The sequence below is a fragment of the Epinephelus moara genome, chromosome 13, assembly GCF_006386435.1.
Source record: "Epinephelus moara isolate mb chromosome 13, YSFRI_EMoa_1.0, whole genome shotgun sequence".
NCBI lineage: Eukaryota > Metazoa > Chordata > Actinopteri > Perciformes > Serranidae > Epinephelus > Epinephelus moara.
Genome location: NC_065518.1, coordinates 8,308,576 through 8,333,212, shown reverse-complemented (window position 1 = coordinate 8,333,212; position 24,637 = coordinate 8,308,576). Strand labels below are relative to the sequence as shown.

At 43.3% G+C, this 24,637-nt stretch overlaps 1 protein-coding gene across 1 annotated transcript in view; it reads left to right on the top strand.

Moving 5' to 3' along the window:
- The first annotated feature begins 944 nt into the window (after positions 1 to 944).
- LOC126399616 (heparan sulfate glucosamine 3-O-sulfotransferase 3A1-like) overlaps positions 945 to 24,637 on the top strand; it is a 55,187-nt gene continuing 31,494 nt past the window's right edge. Inside the window, exon 1 of the mRNA XM_050059711.1 lies at positions 945 to 1,805. Within this exon, the coding sequence (XP_049915668.1) occupies positions 1,264 to 1,805 (542 nt within the window). The 5' untranslated portion in view covers positions 945 to 1,263. The remainder of the gene's footprint in view (positions 1,806 to 24,637) is intronic.

The following is a 24,637-nucleotide window of genomic DNA, read 5'->3' as shown; positions in this document are numbered from 1 at the left end:
TAGATCCCAGGGGACATTTTTTGTATTTGGGAGCTGTTTAAATATGTAATTTGTGGTAGATTTTATTTTGTTGAACTATTAATATTGTATACAGAAGTAGTTACTGAGTTACTGTTGTTGTTCACAAACTAAAGAAATGAGAGATCATTTTAGTTTAGTTTTTACTGAATATCAATTATTTTGTTGCAATTCTATTTTCTTTAATTAATATTTATTTGTTATTTTTTTACTAATTGTTCATATCATCGAGAATATTATTTAAAAAATACCCTAAAATATCATATTATTTTAGGGCTATATCTCCCACCCCTGCTGTTTGGCTGTAATATGAGAAGTTGTGATCAAGTGGGCACCATACTGTTCACTGTATTGTAAATAGGAAGACTGAAAAGTAGAGCTGATAAAATATGAAACAATACTCCGTTACTGAGCTGCCTAAAAGTGAAGAAACAAACAAAAAACATATTTTTCCTTACCATTTCACTGTAATTCCAGATCGTTTGTTACCAGGCAGCCGCCATTTTGTTTCCTGTTTAAACCAACGGCCAAGCTCGCATTCCACTACGTCACCCACCAGCGAGAGCCGTTGGAGCGGCACATTGCATTCTGGTAGTTGTAGGTTTTCTACCTCTTGAGCTAACAGCTCTTTTTCTGTGTTTTCTCGTGTCATGTCGCACCAATTTCGAAAGTATTTAGATCTTTTTACTGCATAGACATTGTAGTTTTCTTCCCAGCGGTGAAATACATCTTTAAGTGTGTGTTTTCCTCACGTTTGTACATGAAAATTCCCTCTGGTTTAGCCGAGCGGTTGTGTCACAGTCCCCGCCCACCTATAATATCATTGGCTCCTGCCTGCTTCTCTCCTCCTCCCATTGGCCAGGGAGGTGCCTGTCAAGCAGCCTGACATGCGAGACAAGTTTACAACTCTATACACGTGCGGGTGGTACATCAGGGCTCGTGGTGACATCCAGCACAGAGCAAGGGAAGAAGAGACTTTATCACCTGAGTGTGTGGACCGTTTCCACGCTGTGTAAAAGCACCTGCGTGGTTTTATTCTGGCAGTTTGTGGTCAGTTTGGGTGTCATCTGTCTCACCTGTGTGCAGCAGGTATCATTTGGTGTTTTATCCGGGGAGGAGACAGGTGTTATCCACAGCAGCACACTGTGGATGAAGACTCCCTCCTCGGTTTCTTCATGGCAGAAAGACTCGGTGATGTGTGCTTAGCATGGCTGCGGCTCCTGCACCGACCACCCAGGGACCGGTATGGCTTTTAGCCGCATCCGCAAACTGGACCCCCCGTCCCGAGGCATCTTCAGGAAAGCGGCGGTCATGCTGTGCTCCCTCCTCACCTCTGTCCTGCTCCTGCACTGCCTCACCGACCGCTGCAGCACCTCCTCGCCGGTCAAAGCGACCTCCGGCCGGCTCCTCGAGGACCTGAGGTCGCTGCGGACGAAGCGGCTGGCGTACGAATGGACCGCCGGCTCGGAGCTGATGGGCTACGGGGCCGCCAGGCGCTCCTCGCGGGTCCTCGCGGATGAGCGCGCGGGGCACGTCTTGGAGGAGGCTTTCATCTTGCCGCCTCCGGATCTAGTCGCGTCCAGGAAAGTGTCGCCGAGGTTCGCAGGTAAAGTGAGTCCGCTCGGGGAGGGGAGCAAGAAGCTGCCCCAGGCGCTCATCATCGGGGTGAAGAAAGGAGGCACCCGGGCTCTGCTGGAGTTTCTCCGGGTGCATCCGGACATCAGAGCCGTGGGAGCGGAGCCGCACTTCTTCGACCGCAACTATGAGAACGGGCTGGAGTGGTACAGGTAAATTAAAGTATTAATAACCTACAGAATTTAAACTTAAACACAACATAATTATTAAGCATAGAAAATAACTTTTCTAGAGATATTAAAATACATTAATTAAAGCCCCCTCAACTCAACTCCTGTTTATTGTTATTACTCATTAAATTGCCATGATGATAGATTGTGTTTATCCAACTTTTTTATTAAGCCTCCTACTTCATCACTGATAAAGATTAGTCTGCACGACCCACAAATCTTTATTTAACATCTCAGCTTTGGTAGAGGCAGCCTAGTTGTTGCTGCTGGATGAAGCACTTTGGACAGCCTGTTGATTTATTGCGCCACATTAGGCCTGTTTTCATTAGATGTTATCAGGCTGCTCATTTCGTTGCACATTTTAGGGTTGGCTGCCTTTAAAGTTGGTCAGGGCCATAGTGGAATCACGGTCTGGAGCTGGATTAGGCTGGGAAATAAGATAAGGACGAGTATTCAGTGTTTAAAATTTTAAGTTGCAGTTTACATTATTGTTAGTCGAAGAAATAATGCCTTTATAAGTTTCTCACAATTTTTTCTTAATATTTTTAAATGCAACTTTATTTATTTGACCTTTAGCAGCTCGCCAAAGAACAGTATAATTTCTGTGATAAGTATTTGCTCAGTAAACACACATTTTCACTTTGTACATGGCTTTTTAATAAGATTTATTGCCCTCTCTTTAACTCAGTTTTTCCATTAAACCCAGACTTTAATCACACTTGCTCCTACAAATGAATAATTTAATCACAGGCGTCCACTTGTAGTATTTAGAACAACTTTATTGCATGTACAATAAAGTTGTTCAAAATAGTTTTGCAGGATTTATCTCCCTTCTCCGTGCACTTTGGAAGTATGTGAAGTTGCTCCAGAAACACTCACCCTGCTTCATAAATAAAACACAGAAAGTCTTAATTTTTGGCTAAAAAGCAAAACAGCTTCTCTAAAAAGTTAAACTTAAGATGTGCTGACGATTAACCTGTTTAAACCCACTCCCACACAGGCGTGACAGCCATTTAAAGTAGTGCTGTGCAGCCAAATGCTCTTAAAATCAACAGGATTTTATTTTTAATTATACCAGAGATCCTAAAGATAGCAAATGTGTCAATGAGCTGAAGCAAAATAATTAATTTATATGTGTATTTGAGTGTGTAGTACTGTCCGATAAGAGGGGATAACATAGTGCAAAACCTTAATTTAAGAAGCTGAAATAATATATTTTACTGCAGAAAAAATACAACAGGATTGATTTTCAACAATGTTTTATGGTGTCATAATTTACCACTTAAAACTTTTTATAGTATGACTTTTTTTTTTTTACCAAACTTTGAAGGTTAAACACACAAGTTTACAGTCTTGTCGATCCTTTATTCCAGAGAGTTAGTTTCAGTCTGACTTTGCTTTTATAGCTTCGCCTGACAAAAGTGAAACTTTAGGGAAACTCTGCTCCCACATAAACACACACTGACTCTCCTCCGCTGTCTCTATCTGCGTGTGGAGGGCTGCGTTTTTCCTCGCTCAACTTGAATTTGTGATTGATTTCATCTGTCACAGCGAGTGTGTGTGAGTGAGCGCTGTGTGTTCACATTTCCACAGGGCCTGTGGGGAATAATGGCTCTCCCTCTCAGTGGTTCTCTGTCTAATGGGGCATTGCCGACATTGCAGCTCTGTTATTAAGAAGGATTAGGGCCATAATGAAAGGTTACCTGAGTGTCTCGGGAGGTATAATTCACCTTTTGATTGAGTTAACACTACACACAGCACCCTCTAAAAGCCTGGAGACAAAACTTTTACTCTCCCTAACTGACAACTCCCTCCAGACCCTCCTCGCTCCTCGCCCCCTCTCCCCTCCACCCCCAAACACTCTGGCTCTCTCCCATCTCCCGCTCACACACCTCCCTCTTTGTGCCTCTCTGAGAGTGAACATTCTCTTTTCGCCATCACTCTTTCACACCCTTCTGTTTACCTATTCATCCATTGTGGGGTTTTATATCCATGAGGGTCCCATCTATCCCGAGGAGTTGCCAAGATTCTCTGGAATTTGGACCGTGCCTCCAAGGACGGACCTTAGTGCCGGTTCCCCTTAATGCTGTCCATTTTAAAACAGAAGCACCCTTGAAATGAAAAGAGGAATAAATAACTGTTACAACAGCGCGGCCCGCTCTGCAGGAGTTCATCTCGTCAACGTCTGAGAGTCTTCCTGTTGACGGCTTTTGTGTTTTTGTGGAAGCTTTTGATTGAGTCGCGTTCATTTGAAGTTGCTGGCTCGAGGACGTGTTTTTGTGCACTTCAGAAGTGCTTGTCGAAACCAGGAAATAAGGCTGAACCGGTCCCTCGTCAAAGATGGCCGCAGCGTTAGTGCCTCGGTGCCAGAGTTACTGTACCAATAAAGATTTCAAGGTTGCACAAACGTTTAAAACTCATCTGACACATCATAATTTGTCAAGAACAAATTCCCGAATGCTAAGAAGCAGCTCCGTGCTTCCCAGTACATGTTGAATACTCAGTAATGCTGTCCTTTAAAATAAAAAACAATCTGTTGGTGTTTGTGCAAAACAAGGACAGATTTTCTGTGACTAATCACCGTGTCCAATTTGCTTGAATTATGCGATTCCATTCATTAGCAGCAGTGAATACTTAAAACGCAGAAGCTTCCATCTCAGGAGACTCTTTGTTTATTGTCAGGGCTGATATGTGTCCTCGGCATGAATCACCCGTCTCCGTGTCCCGATGGGAATGTGTACTGTAACACCTCTAAACTCCTAATGTGACGTGGCAACATCTCCTTCCTTTTTTTTTTCCAGCTCTCTCTCAGAATTATACTCCTCTGGCTTGTTGTGGGAATTTCCATCACACCCAAAGCTATGATGCAAAAATCTGTGATTTATTGAGAGGGATAAAATTTCCCGTTTTGACAGCACCGCGGCTGTCAGAGCATGAAACATTGGTAGCTTTAAACTCCACTTTTATGTGTCCTAAGACCTCGAAAAAGTTGGGCGAAATTCTGTCTCACCATCTGCATTTATTCAAATCTTGGTAACAACTTTGATTTTTTTCTGGGGTGTTGCACTTTGAACTAAAAACACAGCTTTAGCTCCCTTAATAAAATGTCACATTTACTTTTTCTCGCCGGAGACTCTCGGTAAACTCGGACCTTTTGTTGAACAGGAAACCAACACCCGGCCCAATCGCCCCGTCAGTCAGTGTTACATTTCACTGCACATTTCTCAGCGGTGTATCCGTATAATCACATACAACCTGTTAGGCTTTTGTTGTGGAAATGGACACTCGGAGTGAACAAGGGGGTCAAGCACAAACACTGTGAACTAAAGCAGAGGTCCATGCTACAGAGGAGTCAGTATTATGTTTTGGGCCTACTTGGGTTACCAAACGCCCAGCTTTCACCTGTCTAGACCCAGCCGCAGTCCCTGTTTGATGTCTGCAGACCGGTCGGATTAGCCTCCACCAGATCCCTTAATGGGTTAATTATCCTTCATAAAAACATGTGTGACCCGTTAAACACAAGGGCAATCTGCCGCCAACTCCGCCACACGCATATTTATCGAGACACAAACAAACACAGCCGTAGTCAGTGTAGGAATAAATGCACACACACACAACTAGGCTTTCCGTGTGGCTTAAACACACCACAACTTTGAGGTCCAGGAAATTAAAAGGTGTACAGCAGATTATAAATCAGAAAATCTTTTGTAAAGTTGAGTCAGTGGCTTCTCCTTTATATGTTTTCCTTCATGTATGCGACACTTAAAACCACGAGAAAGCAAATGAAAAGAGTGTGCTCGGCTAGAAAAACTGAAGAATCACATTAAATTAGGGGTTTCCCTCTTCATAAAACTGGCCTTATTTGAAAGGACATTCTGTAATGGTAATAAAAAATGGCTCTTGATCATAAAAGCAGTGACCCAGTGGGGATTTGTGTTAGAAAGCGGCGGTGTCGATAGGATCTGGATTTCCTGATCCGTATTTCTGTGTCGTTACAGCGGCCTGTGTGGCAGCTCGACTTTCTCTCTCTTACTAAGAGTCAGGATCCAGATGTAAATGTATGCAATAATAATACATGCTGTGTTTAAATTCCATGAATGCCTCTTTTTTTTTCTTCATTAGTGATTAGCATTTTTTTCCTACATTAGCGCTACCCAGTTGGATTTGTTGACCCAACCAGACCATTAAGAAAAAGTAAAACTTAAAGAAAATAAATTCACATTTGTCATGTGCTGACGGTGAAAAGCTGTTGGATTCCCAGCGTCTGAAACGAGGCCGACCTCCAAGTTTCTCATACTGTACGTTGGCTGTGTTTAGAGTGTGTGTCAATTAATTGGGTGGCAGAGTTTAAACTCTGGCCTTGTTCGCTGCAGCCTGACATTTCACTTGTCATTCTGAGTGTGGGGAGGTTTGGAGGAGTGGTGGAAAGCATGACATAACTCCAAATGGGAGAGGCTGGATGTTAATAGTGAAGAAATGACTGTGGATCTCTTCGGTTGTGTGTCTGTTAGGAGCGAGGGTGGAGGTTTTGTTTCAGCAGCAGGGGGGACACATAAAATTTTGAGCATCACACTTGGGATGTCATTTTAAAGAAAAAATGCAAAATCACATAAAATACAAGAGGCCTTTCCTCAGTGAGCTTTAGCACCACATTTCAAAACACTTTCCTTTAGAGGTGGTGAAATTTTAATGTTGATGTAAATGTTTTGCCTTTTATGTTATTTTCTGTTGGCTTTGCTGCGCTAACATACAGAAACATAGTTCCTACTGCCCATGCTCCGGTCTCCACTTGTTAGCTAACGTTAACCTTGGCTGCACTGCACTGTGCATCACCTGGGTTGGGTGAAAGCTAGCTGCGCCGCTCAATTGGCAAGTAGCGGTTACTGCTAGTATCACCCACCCAACGGTGGGACAGTGTTGCTGCTGAAACATGGTGGCCACCAGGTAGAAAGGGGGCATATTGCCACCTATTGTAGCAGAGTCGGACATACTTCGGTCAATAAATCGATTCCCCTCTTGTACTTGTACACTGGTACAAAGACAGTAGTCCAATTGAATGGCCTAGTCGAGCTATAACCCTAGCTTGACTTATCTGTGCATGTAAATGTACTGACTGCTAACTGTGCTAAGGGAGCTAACAGTGTTACCGATACTAAAGGAAGATTGCAACTCTAAAGAAAGCCGCTTATTAACCAGGGTGACGTGGGAGGAGACCGAAAGGTTATCCACAGTGTTTCCACAGCAATGTTGTTGGGTTGGGATGCTGTTACTAGCAGTAATCGCCAAAAGGAGTGACGCTGCTAGCTAGCCTCCACCAGACCTGTGCAGTGCAGTAAACTGAAGAACAGCAAAATTAAGCTATAGACCGATATGAATAATCGCTCAGAAATATTCTTGGCAGTTATTAATTGACATCCATAGATGAAACACTTAATTTAGTGTATTTTTATGCGCCACTTTGTGCCTTTTTAGCATCAATTTATGATGTAAATGTCTTCAGTTCGGTCAAAATTAAAGTCATCTGCTAGTTTCATGTTTTTATTAAGGGGGATAAATGCACATGTACTAAATATTAAGGGGGAAATGACCCCTGCGTCCTCCTCCTGAAATCTGCACCTATGTTTTATGACAGTAAAGTTGCTGTAGAAGTTGCTCTAAAGCAGTTTATAAACCTCTAAACCCTAGTTTTACAATTTTACAAACACCACACTGAAAACAGTATAACATACAAAACAAGCTGTACCATGCATGTGTACATTATTTATTGTGTAGCTGCACCAGCTGGAACAAGAGGCCAGATTTAACCGTGTGTGTATATGTGTGTGTGTGTCCATATTTATGTGAGCATGCATACTGTAAGCACCTCCAGTGTACTTTTGGCGCTCGCTGGCTGCTGCCCTTGGATGTAACCCGGCCCGGAATACAGGAATGACATGTTCCTCAGAGTTTTAAATACAGCGATAGAGTTGTAAATACTTTGGTCTTCACCACCCCGCTCCCTTCGCACCACACTGTATACCAACGCTAAAATACCTCACTCGGCTGTCTGGATTTATATAATTATATCAGCCAAAAATAAGAGGAACATCAGGGTTTTTCTGTTATGTGTCTGTGTGTGCAAACACTTAAAAAATGTATCTCTGAGGACTCTTTAGTGAGGCTTTGCGAGGATTTAGCATTTCTCTGTGGCACAATTAAGACTTTTAAAACCCATTTTTTAACCCATTGATTGACCGCTCGATTAATTTAGCCTGACTCCATACTGGAAAATACTTACAAAGCAGAAATGAAATATTCTTTAAGGTCTTGGGAAACGGCTTTGGATGGTAATTTTTTAATGTAGTTAGACATGCTTCGTCATGAAACAGGATGTGGGAGTGGGGCTTATTGCGGAAGGGAGAGGTATTAACCAGTGTATGAAACCTGCAGGTCTACCTTCAAGCTTTAAATAAAGTTATGTCCAAAATAAACCACCTTCGGCTGGGTTAAATCTGTGAACTCATTAAGTGTGTACTTGGCTAAAAATGGTCAATGCTTCACAAGAGACGGTATAAATATTAAACATTGTGTTTTCAGATTTAGGTATTGACTGGCTCTGTTTTCCACTACATCCGCTAACATAGGGTCAGGTTTTTGGATGGCAGGTGGAGTAGAGAGGTCTGGCCGAGGTGGGTGGAGGGGTCAGGGTCGGGGTTGTAGAGGGCACACACAGCGGAGGTAACGTGATCACCAGAGACCTCCTGAGCATGAGCTCCAAGCTGCCTTCGGATTGTGAAAGTGATTATCGGGGAGTATAATTGTAAAACCGGGACGCTCACCTCCTGCTGAAGGCATGCAACCCACCCATGACTGTAGTCCCCCCTTCCTTGCCAACTCCTTGACCTCCGCCACCCCCACCGACATCTTTGAATGCCCTTAGCAGCTGACCCCAGGAGGCCCCATGCAGGGGAGGCAGATAGAAGCAAGGGGACTATCCAAAGTAGTGCCTGTCAGCAGCTGCCCTCTGGCATCTTGGGAATCTGCCCCCCGATGGGTGAGTGAGGACAGGCAGCAGGTGCAGGGCGCTCTGCAGACACCACCTGGATCTCCACCAGACGCTCACACCTGATGCATTCACCTGACACACTTAAAATAAGAGCTGTTTGTTGACTTCTAACCAAGATGAAGTAACTGGCTACATTCATGCAAATATTCCAGGCCTCTGGGATCAGGAACTCCAGGAGCTTTGATGAACATGTGCAGAAAGGGAGTGTGATTGATCACGGTCAGGAGGGTCACCCACAGAATGTGCCACCCTCAGAGTTCACAATGCCAGCAGATGGTACTGTAACATTAAGATCGGGTTACATTGTTTCTAGGATTCTGTTGTTTATTCACTTTTGGGGTTCCTGTGTACACTCGTCAGCAACCTGTTTGACCCCGTCGTATCTCAGGCCCGTTCGGCTCAGCAGCTGTCTGTGTTTTTATGAGGTATTAGCCCATACATTACGAAGCATTTATTCTGGGATTCATATTTCAAACGGAGGTCATTTTTTATTGTCCTTGGCTGAGCAAAAATACACTGAACAAAAAGTTTAAACAACACTTTTGTTTTTGCTCCCATTTTTCACAGGTTTAAGTTAAAGATCTGAGACTTTTCTTTGCACTCAAAAGACTTATTTCTCTCAGATTTTGGTCACAGATTTGTTTGTGAGCACTTCTCCTTTTCCAAGATAATCCATCCACCTGACAGGTGTAGCATGGCATGGCGTGGCTGATTAAACAGCATCATTAATACACAGGTGTGCCTACAAATGGTCCGAATAAAAGGCCACTCTAAAATGTGCAGTTTGATCACACAACACAGTGACACAGATGTCCCAAGTTTTGAAGGAGTGTGCCATTGGCATGCTGACTGCAGGAATGTCCACCAGAGCTGTTGCCTGTAAACTGAAACTCATTTCACCACCATAAGATGTTTTCAATGTCGTTTCTGTACATCCAACCGGCCTCACAACAGCACAAGTTAGAAATTAGAATTAGAGTGATGAATTGCTGTCAGGTTAAGACTCTGCTGAGGATGATGAGCATGTTAGATTAGCTTCTCTGAGACGGTTTCTGACAGTTTGTTCAGAAATTCTTCGATTGTGCAAACCTACTGTTGCATCAACTGTTCAGGTGGCTGGTCTCAGATGATCTGTAGGTGAAGACGCTGGATGTGAAGGTCCTGAGCTGGTGTGGTTACATGTGGACTGCGGCTTATAGTAGTGAAATTAACATTGAGTACATGAGCAACAGTTCTGGTGGACAGTTCTACAGTCAGCATGCCAATGGCACGTTCCCTCAAAATTGTGACATCTGTGGTGTTGTGTTGTGTGCATAGACTTTAAGACGTAACTACCGTGACGTCACCCATTGTTTTGCAAACAGCCGTTGTGTAGCCTCAAGTTCGGAATTCGGGCTTGCACCATCTTGTTTTTTTGGAGCCAAATATGACCATTTTTGGACGAGAGGGTGGAGCCTGTGGGGATTTACTCTGTTGTGGAGCCAGCCTCAAGTAGGCATTCAATGAACTGCGGCACTTCGGCATTGGCTTAAATTTTCAGGCCTTGTTTGGTTTGTTTCAATCGGACTTAAAGTTGTTAGCCCCCTAAGTGCGGTTCGTTTGGGCAGGTGTGAACACAGCAATCACACTCAGGTGGTCTCCACGATGAGCAGCGCTAAAATCTGCGTAGTTGTCCCTCCATTGTGACATTAGAAAGTGTCACATTTATCTTGCAAGTGTACTCTTCTTCACCGTTTGGTTTACTTCCTAGATTTTTCCCACATGGAAATTCTGATCAATCAAGAGCAGCTTTCTCACACAAGGCTTTTTACCTGGTCCACTTGTAAATGCTGCCGTGAGAACACGAACCAACTCTAGGCAATTATACAACTTTGGAACAAAATTAGTCCCTGATTCAGACCAAAGCAAGACAACTCTAAGGCTGAAAGCACCCGTAGTCTTGGAGGTTGCTGCTTGATTGTGTGATTAAACTGGGCATTTTAGAGTGGTCCTTTTATTCAAATTTGTGACCACAATTTAACTCAAACCTGTGAAAACTTTGAACAAAAAGCAAGTGTTGTGTTTATCTTTCTGTTCAGTGTACGCACACAGCAATCGTGTCTATCGTCTTATCGTTTCTGAAGTTAAAATGTTTGACCTTTCCAAGACATTACGTCTGCAGCTCTGTTTTCTTGTGATATACCTGAAGCCCTTTACTAGTTTAGTGCTTTTCAAGCAATGCCCATGAATGTCAGGGATGTTTATTTTCCTTGAACTCCGTGGAAACCTTCCAGGTAATGTTTTCTAACATCACAGCAGCTCTGCCTTCAGGCACTTTACAAGCTGTACAACTGTAATGAAAAAAGAAAGAATCATGTTTGCAATTTTCCTCCTGTACTGTATTTCTGTTCCTCGATGGGGTTTTTTTTTCCTCTCTCTTCTTGGCAGTCCAAGGTTGATGGAAGTTAAGTGTTATCCTTCCACAAACAAAGAGAGACTGTAACCCTATCATTTGGCACCGGAGAGTCAAGGGGGCTTTAGACGAGACTGTTTCAGCTCTCTCTTCTTCGAAGAAGCGAACTAAACAAACCGCAAAAAAACCTCCAGAATTCATGCATATCGAGACTTTCAGAGGATTTGCCAGAGTGCTTTAGGATTTCACAAACGTGCAGCCAAACCCATGTTATTTGGGCACAGAAGGGCTCGGTAAATGATGCATGGATGGAGCATGTACGCGTAACAGCCCTCAGTGGTGCGGATTGGCAGGGTAAACCAACGCCTCGACGTGATGGATCTCTCTTTCCCATCTCACAGGCAACAGCTTTATCACAGGACGGGGAGCCCTCCATATTTTCCACCAGAGACAAAAAGACAGAGACAGACAGGGAGAGAGGGAGAACCAGAGCTGTGGAAAGCCTGGGAACCAATAAAAAGAAGGAAGCCCTCTCCTCTTGGGTCCACCATTTTCCGTTCCAACTGTAGTGTTTTTCTTTAAAATACTTCTGCCACATATTCATTTTTTTTCTGGCACACATCTCAGTCCTGTATTTCAATTCCCTGTAAAATTTAAAAAAATATAGAAGTGTTTACTACTCAAGGAAGTTCATCTTTCCAGCCTTTTACTTCCGTTCACTCAGCGGGAAAGTCTTTCACTTAATTCAAGGGTCTTTTTTAGGCTTACTGGCCAAACATTGGACCGTTTCCCTCTCTGCCTCTGCGCTTAAAGGCACGGACTCTGACACACTTGCCATGTGTGCTATCTGCAGCTGCCTGTGTGGTGATAGGATGGCACCAAACATCCTTTTTCTCCTGTTCCACGGGGGCATGGCCAGTGCCAGTCGCCTTGGCAGCGTCCGTCTCGCAGACATGGGCAGAGGCTACGCCAGACGGCCTCAGGCACAACCTCTATGTGACTGCCCAACCTCTGTCTCCATGCAAAACACAGAATTATACTGTAGCTAAGCTCGAGGCGCAAGTGTGTGTGGCTGTTGGAGTCCATCTGAAATGAGGGATTGGCATTTTTTTGGCACGGCTGACAAAGAGGCCAACACATTATTTCCTTCAGATGTTAATTTCGGGCTTTCAGCACTTCCACATCCAGCGTGTTCTGTATATTCCTGCTCGATGACGAACAAAGAGTCGCATGGTAGTGATGAGGGAAATAAAACATGCTGAAGATTAGGGTTTGGCAGCACTATAGACTGTGACCAGAAATCCTGCACAATTTTTTAGAATAGCTAATAATGGAGGTGGTGAATGGAGAGAGAATGACAGAGTGGCATTTAATCTGCCTTGAGAGCTGTTTTATTCAAACAGAAGCACGGCGGATTCATTGCATGTGCGGTTTTGAAAAAGCTACCTGGTTCCTCAAGTAGAAATCCAGCTGTTCAAACACTTTACATACAGGCTATTGTATTTTACATTTAAAAGGTCGCGCGGCACAAAAGAGCCATTCACGGCGCTCTATAGCGGGATTTCTCTTTACAAATCATCAATTAAAATGTATCACAAATATTCTATGAAGTCAGAGCCTATTTGTCACGAGGGTCATTACAATCCCAGCTGCTCTATTTTTAATTTTCCCTAACATTTTATTCATTTGGAGAAACGATGGCGGACAGCTTTTACTAACTGCCTCCGAATGCCAGGCTGCTTGATTAAAGAGAGGAATGTGTTAGAAAATGAGTTTGCCACCCCGGACCCGTTTATTGATAGATGGAGTGCAACAGCACAGCCTGCGTCTTTTTACATAAAGATGGAGGAGGGTGATAAAGGGTCCGTGTAGCGCACAGGCCGTGATTGATACGCCCACAGAGGAGTGCAGGGAAGCCACCCAGTAATTCAATTAATCTTAACCTGAACACTAGTAATTGCGACTGTAACCAGGTCTGACTGTACATTAGACAGGAGGGAGATCGCTGTCAAAGGAACATGTCCAGCTAATAGAAGCAGGAAGGAACATCCTCAGTGCTCCGACGCCACACAAAAGGGCGTCTTCTGTTTTTTCTTCTTCTTTCCACTATTCTCCTAAAGATGAGGATTTGCATGTTAATGTGAGGAGCAGGGGAACAGATTTCCTCAGTAAAGAAAGAAGTGAGAGATGAATCATGGCAGGGAAATTACGGATGCAAAATCTTGGAGAAGCTTTTCGCCACCGTTAAGAAGACACATTCTGGCAATAAAGTTATGTAATCATCTGTGAAGGAAATGTCAATTTGTAGGAATACGCTTATTCCTTTTCCTGCCAAGAATAAGATGAGAGGATGCATACCACTCTCATATCTGTCCGGTAAATTTGAAGCTACAGCCAACATTCGGTTATCTTGAGCTACATTCACACTAATTTGTTTTTGTTTTAAAACGCACAGCTTTAGCAGAGTATCCTCACGACTCCCATGTTTCTGACCCCCTAAAACAAAGACCTTTGAAGACAGTAATGACCCAGTTTCGGTTAGTCTGGATGGCCGGAAACAGAGATAATAGGCAGAGGAACTTCCTCATAGTTCTAATGTTGTATTCACACCAAACACTCGAGTTACTCGCAGAAGTTTGAACACTAGAACGTTTTGTGTTGACTGGCTTCATACATGTGAATAACTCCCATCACACACGAGAAATCGCTGAATCAGTGAATGCATTTTTGCCGGTACATCCTCGGCATCATACGTCCCTGAAGGATCTCAATGCTAAAAGGTTACTGCGGTGGAAATTGGTCGCTGAAGTTGAGATGTTTCAACTTTGGTGCATGATGTGAAATTGCGCTACTCGTTTGATTCACGTATTTCATGTTGCATCCATCGCGCTGCCCGGCGGGAATTCACATCTAATCACGTTTTTCATTGACCTTACATGTAATTTACTCACGAGAATTGTTTTATTCACACTCGGTGTGAACACAACATAAGAACTCCCTGTTTTGTTGTGTCTGCACCCAACAATTGTTCTTAGAGAGTCGTTTTGAAGGAACGTTTTTTTAGCTCCTATTTTCGAGTAGGTACTCTCAGAGCACAGGAGGAACCACGAGTGACGTAAGTGTACGTTAGCTTGTCGAACACAGCCAATGCAGCATTGGCAACCACCATTTTTTAAAACAACAGACAACACAAAACATAAACAACTGCCTGTAACAAAACAAAAAGGAAGAAATATGGACAAATAGATCAACAATGAACTCCAGGATTTACTGAGCCTATATGAGATGGTGGAAATACAACGATTCGCTACTTTATCGACACACTTTTCTTTTTCATTTCTGAATATTTGCTTTGTAGAAAATAAATGAATTGAAAAAGAATAAATTCAGAACAGGATTTTTGAACATGTAAAAATTAGTGTGGCAACTAGAGCAGCAGCAGTAGTTTCCACAACAGCAACGTCACTATATAAATAATATTCCTGACATGACAATACTGAGTGAGGTTTAGTATTTATCAGTCACTAGCTATATGTTTCCATCCAAAAGTGATTGGAATCATTGGGAAATGCGCATTAAAAGAAATATGAATCCTGTGTGTTTCCATTAAATGTACGGACTTTGGTGAAAACTATGAACTCGCGAGTTTTCCGCAGAACCGGAAACAAAACAAGTCTCGCATTCTTCTTCTTCTACGTTTTCTGGCGGTTGGCAACCAGCTTGTAAATGCATTACCGCCTTCCCGACCCGGAGTGTGGATATCACCATGGAGTCATCACCGTTTTGTGAATCAGCATTTTTTTCTAATCAACCAAAACCCGGCTAAAGTGAGCGTATTTTAGTTTGTACGAATCAGGGGATTTTAATTCGAATTTTGGCGTTTCCATCATAATTTTCCGATGCGATACTTCTAGATGCGCATCTACACAGGCTGATGGAAACATCGCTACTGTAAGTCAGTCCCGTTGTCTTCTGTCCTTCTGTCCTGCTCCCTCTCTGCTGATGTGACTCACTGTGTGCAGGTAACATTAGTGCTGGTGTAGAGAGCTGGGGCTGTTTGTCTCAGCCAGCAGCTAAGTTTAAAAGTATTTTAAGATAAGTGTCAAACTAAGTTAGTCTACATACAGACAGCTGTCATTTCAGCTTATTAGTAACAATTCGCTATCAGCTGAACTAGCGTGCTGTCCTTGTGTAAAACATAACGTTAGTGTCGGTAGATGAGAGACTGTGGACAGAGCATATTGAATATCACTGTCTAAGTATTGGCCTTTTACTCGCTAAGGTTTAATTGCACTCACAGTAACAAGCATAGTTGCTGTCAACTTGAGTAAATTTCGAGTTATCTTCACTTTGTTTCCACCGTGGTTTCTCTACTGTTCACCAACTTTACTCCGTGTCGTGTGTATGTGTATGTGAAGGAGTTCAGCCCTGGTACAGAGCGCAGGTAAGAGGCTGCAGGATGATAACGAATTAAACCAAAATGTGTAGAAGTACTGATAAAAGAATCGATAACGCTGGAGCTTATCTATGCTACGGTCTTTGGTAATTTAGTCCAGGGGCTCATTTAGTACCGGGTTTCATGATCTGTTGCTAGTTAGTATGGACAGAGATTATTTCTGAAATGGTGCTGAAACGCTTGTGTGTGGAGATTGTTTTAATTACTGTTTTAAAACTAAAAAAATTGAATTAGTGTGGATGTAGCCGTAGCTTAGCTTAAAGACTGGGGGAACAGTTAGCCTGGATCTGTGCAAAGGTAACGAAAGCTGCCGACCAGCACCTCTGAAACTCACTGATTACACATTTTATATCGTGTTTAATCTGCTCAAATATAAAAATGACAATTTGTGGTTTTACAGGGGTTTATGCACTCGTGTATTTCTTTCTTCTTCATTGGTTTTTGTACGGATAGAAGAAGCAGAGATTGAGATGCTCTTTAGAGATGCTGGTAGGCTAACTGTTCCCCCTATTTCCATTCTTTATGCTAAGCTAACTGTCTCCTTGTTGTAGCTTCATATTTAGTGGACAGACATCAATGGTATCAATCCTCTCATCTAACTTCTGGAAAAGTGCAGAACTGTTCCTTCAAGACTAAAACTTGCTTCTGTGAAGGTACATGTTTGGTGCTCTGATGCACAAACCAGAAACAAAAGCCACATTTCCAGATACTCTTCTTCTCGTTGCCTCTCTCTGCACTGCAAACAAACACAGGTGTAGTCTTTATTGGCCTCAGTGATCAGACCAGGTCATTGTTTTTCTGTTCTTTTGTGTGTGGCGCCCATTGAACTCTGGAACAAATGATTTTGGGGTTGTCAGAAATCCTTTGAACACACCCTGAGATATTGATCCTATTGTTTCCTGTAAGACCACAACAGTGGTTTGAAGGTGTTAACCCGAAGAGACAAGACTCCTTTATGGGCAGGGTTTATGCATCCTCTGGAAACTGGACACCTCGAGAACAGCAGATAAATCAAGTTTACAGTAAAATCTATTTTTCTTACCCTCCTATGTCCCATTCTTTTGCCACACCTATTTCTTCTCATCAGCTGGCGTCTCGCCCCACTCTAAACAACATCAGTTCCTGTCAGTTTGAGCCGGATCACCACATCCAATGCCAGGCATGTGTAACAACTGACCGTGTTATATCAATACCTTATGTCTCATTTCGGCATTATTGCAGTCATTTTTATTTACGCAGCTGGCTAGTTGTGGGTCAGCCACGGTCAGTTTGGACTAAGGGTGTAACAACATTGTGGAGCCTGTGGGACTTGACTTGAGCCCAAGTCATTTTAACCGTCAAACATGTGGCGGGGCTGGGGCTCATTATATCATTATGTTGTCAGAGCGATTGTTTATTCTGACATCTTCGTCTCACACGGTCACATCCTCCCACTACAGTCGTATCATCAATAGGAGGAGGAAGCACAGACAGATGTACAACATGTAGCAGTCAAAGTCTTCTCTAACAAGGCGGTTGCATGCTCTTTATCCACTGCAGCTCCCACCTCCGCCCCCTCAAACACGCCCCCATCAATTATTAATCCAGCCAATTAGCAGGGCTGCATTATTCACCAGGAAGCTGTGATCACATCCATTAACAGCGCAGCCTCGCCTCATTGTGGCTCTCCCATGCGGCACTCACACAGCCCATAGTCCCCTATACCCACTGTACATCTGACCACCACCTCATGTTTCCAGCACATTGATGTAGGGTACTGCTTCATGAACGTTTTTACTTTTTCAGCTGCTGCACATACTGAGTGTTCCCGACATCATAGGCGCTGATTTATGTTTCTGCTGGTGGTTGCTCCAACAGTTGAATGCCCCGCCCTTTTGTTCGAGATAAACCTTCTGCAGTAACCATGGCCTTCACGACTTGTTGCTATGCAGATTTGGAAAAAGTAAAACCGCTTTTCGGCACTGTAGGAGGTTAACGACAGTGACACACACAGTCATAATCAATGGCTGTTTCAACATACCAAAGTTCCTAGGCCACAAAAGCCCCGTTTCCACTGAGCAGTATGGTACAGTTTGGTGAGCTTTTACCGTTTCCACTGTGAAAAGTTGTGGATGGTACCAATGGAACCGTTCTGTACTGTCCCCATGTTTGGTCCCCCCTCTGTTGGGGTACCTAGCACACAGATCTGGTACTAAAAGGTGGAGCTGTGAACACTGCAGTCTGATTGGTCAGTAGAGGACGGTCACTCTGCTCAGGGCTGAGTTGTGGCTGGTTTTGAGGCTCATGTAACCTCTGTTCATACTGTGGAGAGTTTTATTAGTAAACTGTAACTATGAAATGAAACTGCATTGATCAAATTCTCACTTGGAGGAAAAAAAAAAGCGTCACAGAGCATAGTTCCTGTGGGCTCCAGCAACACTAAACCCCTGAGCTTGCCTGAAAAGGACTAAATGCACAAACCTGCTATTTTTAAATATCCCATGGAGAGAGACTCTCACTGCAGCCTGTTTTATTTTGTTCTGAAAATGTCGGCGTGCAGCCTCGTTCTGTGGACGATAAACGAAGTGCAGACTGATAAAGGAGGAAATACAGTGAGTGCTGGACGGAGCAGTGAGTGACAACAACCCCGCCCACACTTAAGAGTACTGTTTGCGGTGGAAACACTAGGGTCTAGGTACCATGTCTGAAGGGTTACTGTTGGTTCCAAAGGTACCATACTGAAAGTGTTTGGTGGAAACCAGGCTAAAGTCTGTGAGGTGTCTCGGTTTTGACTCGTGTTTCTGTTCCTTTTCTGAAGATCCACAGTGCTCACATGAGGCAGGGAAAACGTTGAACAAGGTTTATTGAGAATACAAAAAAGAAAAACAAAACAGCAGGCCAAGAAAATCCATATTTACATCAAAATGACATCTCGTACAGTCCACTACCGACTCAATGTCCTATTTTTATATATTCTCACGTATTACCTGTTATTATACACTTAAACACTGCATAACACGGTCAAAAATTTACGATCTAAACCAACACAGACCTTATGTCATCTTTACGCACAACGTTTTCAACAGTCTGCTTTTGTCATGCACACTGAACAGCATTAGGACACCATACCTGTCGTATAAAACTGAGTTTCAGGGACTTTGTGTCCTGCATACTGGTGACTTTTAAAGAATAAAAATAACAAATAATAAGTACACTGCTCCATCATTTTGATATTAAATATGTTTCAATCAGGAGAGACTCGTTTTTATAGTAAAAAGAATATTTCTTAACATGTGCACATAAGAATGAAAAATGTGCAACGTCTTTTGCAATTAGACCCCATTAAGATGGTATGACTTAAGGAAGGTGATGAAGCCATAGTCGAATAGGGAACCGCCCCGAGATCTAGACGCTGATGGTGGTAGAGGTGGTGGAGATGAGAAGAAGATGGAGAAGTGCTGATGATCTTGATAAGCAGAGGAATGAGCCTTTGTTGAGCTTGTCCTGGACTCTGGATACGGTGGCTGGATGTGAACGTGGTGGAGGGGGACACAACAGTTCTGCCTAAAATGACAGCTGACAGCAGCAGAGGAGAGAGCAGATTTAAAATTTTGCAGTAGCATCCTGAGTGACTGAGAGAGATGGTCGCAAACAACTAGAAGAGTGAACATCCATCGTCAGCAGTCAGACATTTCTAAGAGTGAAATAACTCAAATTTGACTAAAGCTAATATTCATTTTCGTCAAAAGACAAAAGCAGGTGCCACAATTGACACTGCAGCATTCTGAAAATCGAAAACATGTTATGCCCTCTGTGTTTAGCTATGAAGAGGAAGTCATGTTTTCTCTGTCCTCGCTCTGTTTCCCACAGCTCTGCCAACAGAGCGCTGATCCCGATCGCTTGTCACCGCGATTTATGGAGCCTCAAATCTCTGAACAGAATCACTTCCTGTTTTCCCCCGTGTTTACCGGACACACAGGCGGGCGGCCACACATTTGATAAAAAGTGATTTATTTTCATTTGCTTATCTGCTTAATTGATGTCCCCCGGGCCTCCCTGACGGCCATAATTTCATTACACAAACAATTTAGAGAAGTTTGATGAACACAAATGAGAGTTCAGGAACCCTGGCAGTTTGCATGTTGTTCCTGCACACACAGAGTCACGCTCTTCTTCACAGTGACTCCCTGTCCGCTGTGCCATTAATAACCGCTCCCTATCACTACAAACAGTAGCAAGAGAAAGATTTTAATTATTACTCTATTAATCACAGCGAAATGTTGTTGTGTTATTTGACTTTGATTGTAAAACCGCCTCTCGTTAGAATTACACATTCGTAATGTCAGAATGCCCGTTGTGTTTTAATCATCCTACTGTAATTTAACATGCGTTTCACACCTTGCTGAGCTTTAGAGCGCTGGAAGGAGCCAATATGTGGCTGATTTAAAATCCTTGCCTTCAACCAGATTCTCATTATGGCCATTGAGACGCAACTGTATTGATTTTGCTGTTTAGGATTCACTACAAGCATTGATTTATGGCTCTGTGGAGACAACTGTGTGTAATTAGGCTCATATTGTCAAGGGTTCACCCCGCCATCGCCTCAGCTGTACTCGTCCTCATTGATGATTCTGGGCTTTGTTTGCTCTGATGTTGTGTGAGCGCTAATGGAGAGGCCTTAACACACACACACACACACACATGCACAGGAATGCACACACACGCACGCACAGACTCAGTGGCTGTCGTGGGCAGGTCTGTTTCTGACATACCATTTATTACATCATATTATTTTCCACTCAGGCCAGCAGCAGCAGCAGCAGCGGCGGCAGTGAATATTCCCTTTCACCGCCCTGTTTTTGCTCTTATGTTTCTTCCCTCTTTCTTGTATCCAACTGGCTTTTAAACAGGGTCGGCTGTGGCGAGGCGTAAATCCAGCAGGAGGGATTTCCCCCCCTCACCCACAAAGCTTTTACTTCTGGCAATCGAGTGCCAGTGCGCGTCTGTAGCTCTCCCCGATGAACTCTTGGATGCACATTATAGCAAAATACAGCCCCGTAGAAGAGCTCTTTTGAGTCTCTAGGTGAATGTACAAACACGCACATGCAGACGGGCGCACTCGAGACGAAATACGATCACAAACATATAAGACACGTTGGCAGACAAGCACGCACTGTAAATTAGGGCTGTATCAAATGTCTTTACATTTGAAGCTTCTACTGAGGTTTTCAGACGAAGCCTCGGATGTCTGTCGTCATATTTTATGATGTCATCACCCTAAGAAATATAAAACAAAATCCTCAATTTGAATAAAGTGAATCATCGGATAAAATGAGTCCGTTTTTTCTTTATTAAATCAACTTTCTTTAATGAATAAATATAATTTACAGTGCTCTAAGATCATTGCTCGACCGCCATGTTAATAAAGGTTCGTGCCAACGACTGAGGCAGAATATTACGTGAAGTAACTACATCTATCTTTTTATAATAAATTTTGTTTTGGACGTAACATCCCTCTGAAGTTATTGGAAATATTTGGATCACATCAGTTGGATTCAGTGACTGTATATAAAGATGGATGACACATCTCCACTTCCACCACTGTCAAAAAATGAAGCCCAAATATCTTGGATACGGCTGCTGCCATCTCGCTCCGTACTCGCCGACCTTAAGACCTCAAAAACAGGGAGGATTTTGAAATGAAAGCAGACGGTTTTGGGGGTCGTCCACCAGATAAAATTCAGTTTCAGGGACTTTGTTTCCGGAGGGAGGCCAAGCTGTAGATTTGGCCTGTGCCAGGGACCCACAGCCGGCTGTCCTCCTTGGCCCACACACCCCTGGGTCCTGGATGCCTAAGCGAGGCAGAACAGGAGGCTCACGGTCTCTGGAAGGCAGCTGGGTACCCCACCGCGGTGGATGAGGGCAAGCCAGGTTCCCCCTCACCCCTGAGGCACCCTTCAAACCCCTGCGAGAGCATCCTGTCAGATTTACACGCACGAATGCTGTCAGAGGTGAGACAAGATGTCCACTTGCAGGTCGGACGGGCACTCCTCCAGGGCCGGAGGCGGGACAGAGGGGGCATGAAGGTTAGAAAACAATACAGGGCTTATACACGCTGTACAGTGCCAAATGCCAAATGCAGGTTGTGATAACGAAAAGGAAAAAACAATGTGAAAGTTTGTCATAAATCAGGAGAAATAATGAACAATTGTGACCCCGGGAGCAAACCGGGAGAAGGCAATGAGACAAAATGTGATGTCCTGGGAAAAACTGAAAGGTCTGCAAGTATGTCTTGTGCTGGTGACGTCAGTTGGAGCCAGAGTCTGTGCAGTTTGCAAGCATACTGATTGGCACACACAGCTGTCAATCATGGCGTTAAGTTCCCATAACCAGACTTAAAAGAAAAATGAACACCTGAACATCAGGGTGATAGAAACTACCTAAAATGACAGAACCCGTCTTTGGGAAGTCTACAAGAAAGTTTGACGTCTACTTTGAGTTTTTAGTTGTGTCCATGTCCCATCCACCAACATGAAGGGGGCGGGCCTATATTGCAGCCAGCCACCATCGAGATGTTTTGGCTTCACTTTTGGGAAGCTGGCATGTCGTCCATCTTTATTACACAACTTATGGTTTTAACAGCCACCACTGGAATCTAACTGTACAGATAGTAGGCCTATAATACTTATTATATTAGTGTAGGCTGATCCTGAAATGATGCAGAAATACTGGGTTAAACCCTTTAAAATCTGAGCAAATTGGCTTTATTTATTTATTTTTTTAACATGGGAAGAAGGCAATAAGCGACAAAAGAAATGACCTGAAAAATTAGCAAGAAATAACAAAATGAACCGACATGCAAAACAAGTTAAAAGCTGCACAGCATGCGAACTTCAATTAGAATTTGAATGTCAGTGTCATGAATGAAGCTTTGAAGCTTCAAACTGTTTCGTACAGTCCTACCGTATTTCTATATGACACATTTTTTACCTACACACATGTACAGGTGTTCACCGGAGTAGGAAGTACCCGTGTTAGTTGTTTGCACCACTTTTGCCTCAGCACCATTTGTTCCATAGGTTTACAGTTGCATCACAGGCCCGTAATGTAAATGCAAATGTGATTGAAAGTGGTTCATAATGGCCTCTATTCAACTGTCATGAATATGAATGGCACTAATATGCATTTCGTTTTGGTTTGCTTCTTTTCTCCGCAAATGTGTTCTCCTGAATGATCGCGCGCTCCCATCCCCTCCTCATCATTGTCTTTACACTCTATTTATTTATTTTCTAATTGTGATTTGGACGGACCGCATTTATCCACGCCACAGCCTCCATCTGCATGTGAGGCACATCCGTCATTCAAGCCTGGCAGAGTTTGACTCAATAACAGCACAAATATCCAGCCATTATCTCTCTGCGGAGTACTCCCTCAATGTTAATGTGTTTTTAGGACGATTACATCAGTGTGAAATACAGAAAAATAACCTTCTGATTGATAACATGAATCATCAAGCCCGTGTCCCCTCCCCCTTGAACACCTCATTTACCATCTCCGTGGCAACATGCTGGGGAACTGCCTACATGCCATCAAATGCTCGCATGTGATCGGGTTATGGTGCCGGCTCAGTAATCAGACGGGCTTTGGCGAGAATTAGAACATCCGTTATTGGAGCGATACGAGCAAACAGCTGCATGGGCGCTGCCTCTGTAACGCCGTACATAAATTCACCGCAGACCTGCTCATAAAAGAATGAAGTGCAACATCCCTCATGGAGATAACTGTTAATCTATAGCTGCTGGAGTGGAAGAGCCTTTAGTCAGTCCTCTAGCTGAGCTCAGAGGCTTTAGCATGTTAACACTGGAGGTGAAGTATTAAACTGAAACTGCAAAATTCATCAGGATATCATGGCAGTGGGTGAAAAATCTGGCTGATGTGTGTCACGGTTTCTCTCTCCTCTTCCCTGTCAGTCACAATTATGACTGAATGATATGGTTAAAGTCATTGTCACGATATTAATAAAGGTATTTTCTGATCTCAGTATGTAACAAGATATGGATCATGTCTGCAAAATTACACACAGAAGAATTAAACTGATCTCCTGTGCACGAGACCAAACTCTTCATGTGTTTAAAACTTTAAAATCAAGAGGATAAAGTTTCCTCCAGTCTACAAAAATACTCAGGTATCATTAATATTCCGTCTAGCATGTTTTTCCAACATAAAAAAATTGAAAAAAACAACAACAACTGTAGCCTCCACCTCGCCCACCACTGCTGCTTGTGCACAGCGCCACCAGGGCTAAACCGGTGACAGGCTGACCGGAAGAGCAGTGTGCATCAAGATTGCTACCGTTAGCATGTTAGCCGTGTTTTTTGCGCCCTTAAATTCATTGTCAATGTAGACGTAGGGCAGGTGCACTCAAACATCAGAGGGACACCTTTGTGGCGCGTCCGCGTTCCAGAGCGCCCATTTAATTAAATAGAGTTCCACTTTTGGAATGCAGCAGTGCGTGCCACATGTCATGCGACAAGAAACAACCAATTATAGCTGACAGATATCTTTCCCTTCTTCTGTAGATATTAAATCTATGATAAATATGTTGATCATTTTAATGCAGAGCTGTCAGAGCTTTACAACTGTCCCACGGACGATATTTTTGACCCAATAAACACTTACAAGACACCTGGAAGATCAGCTCTGTACTCAGGGTTTCTGGTAAGAAGGGTATGATACTTGCTTGATTACCAATATTGTGTTAATCATATAGTAGTAGTCCATACCCATTGGTAGCTTTGCCACCTTCTACCTATGCCAATCCTCAATGCCTATTTGCAGTTTCACATAGATTGACCATGTCAGTGAGTAGAAAAACGTGGGACAGACAGAATGACACACTGACAGTTTCCGTGATTATGTACAGCATACCATACCATGACTTA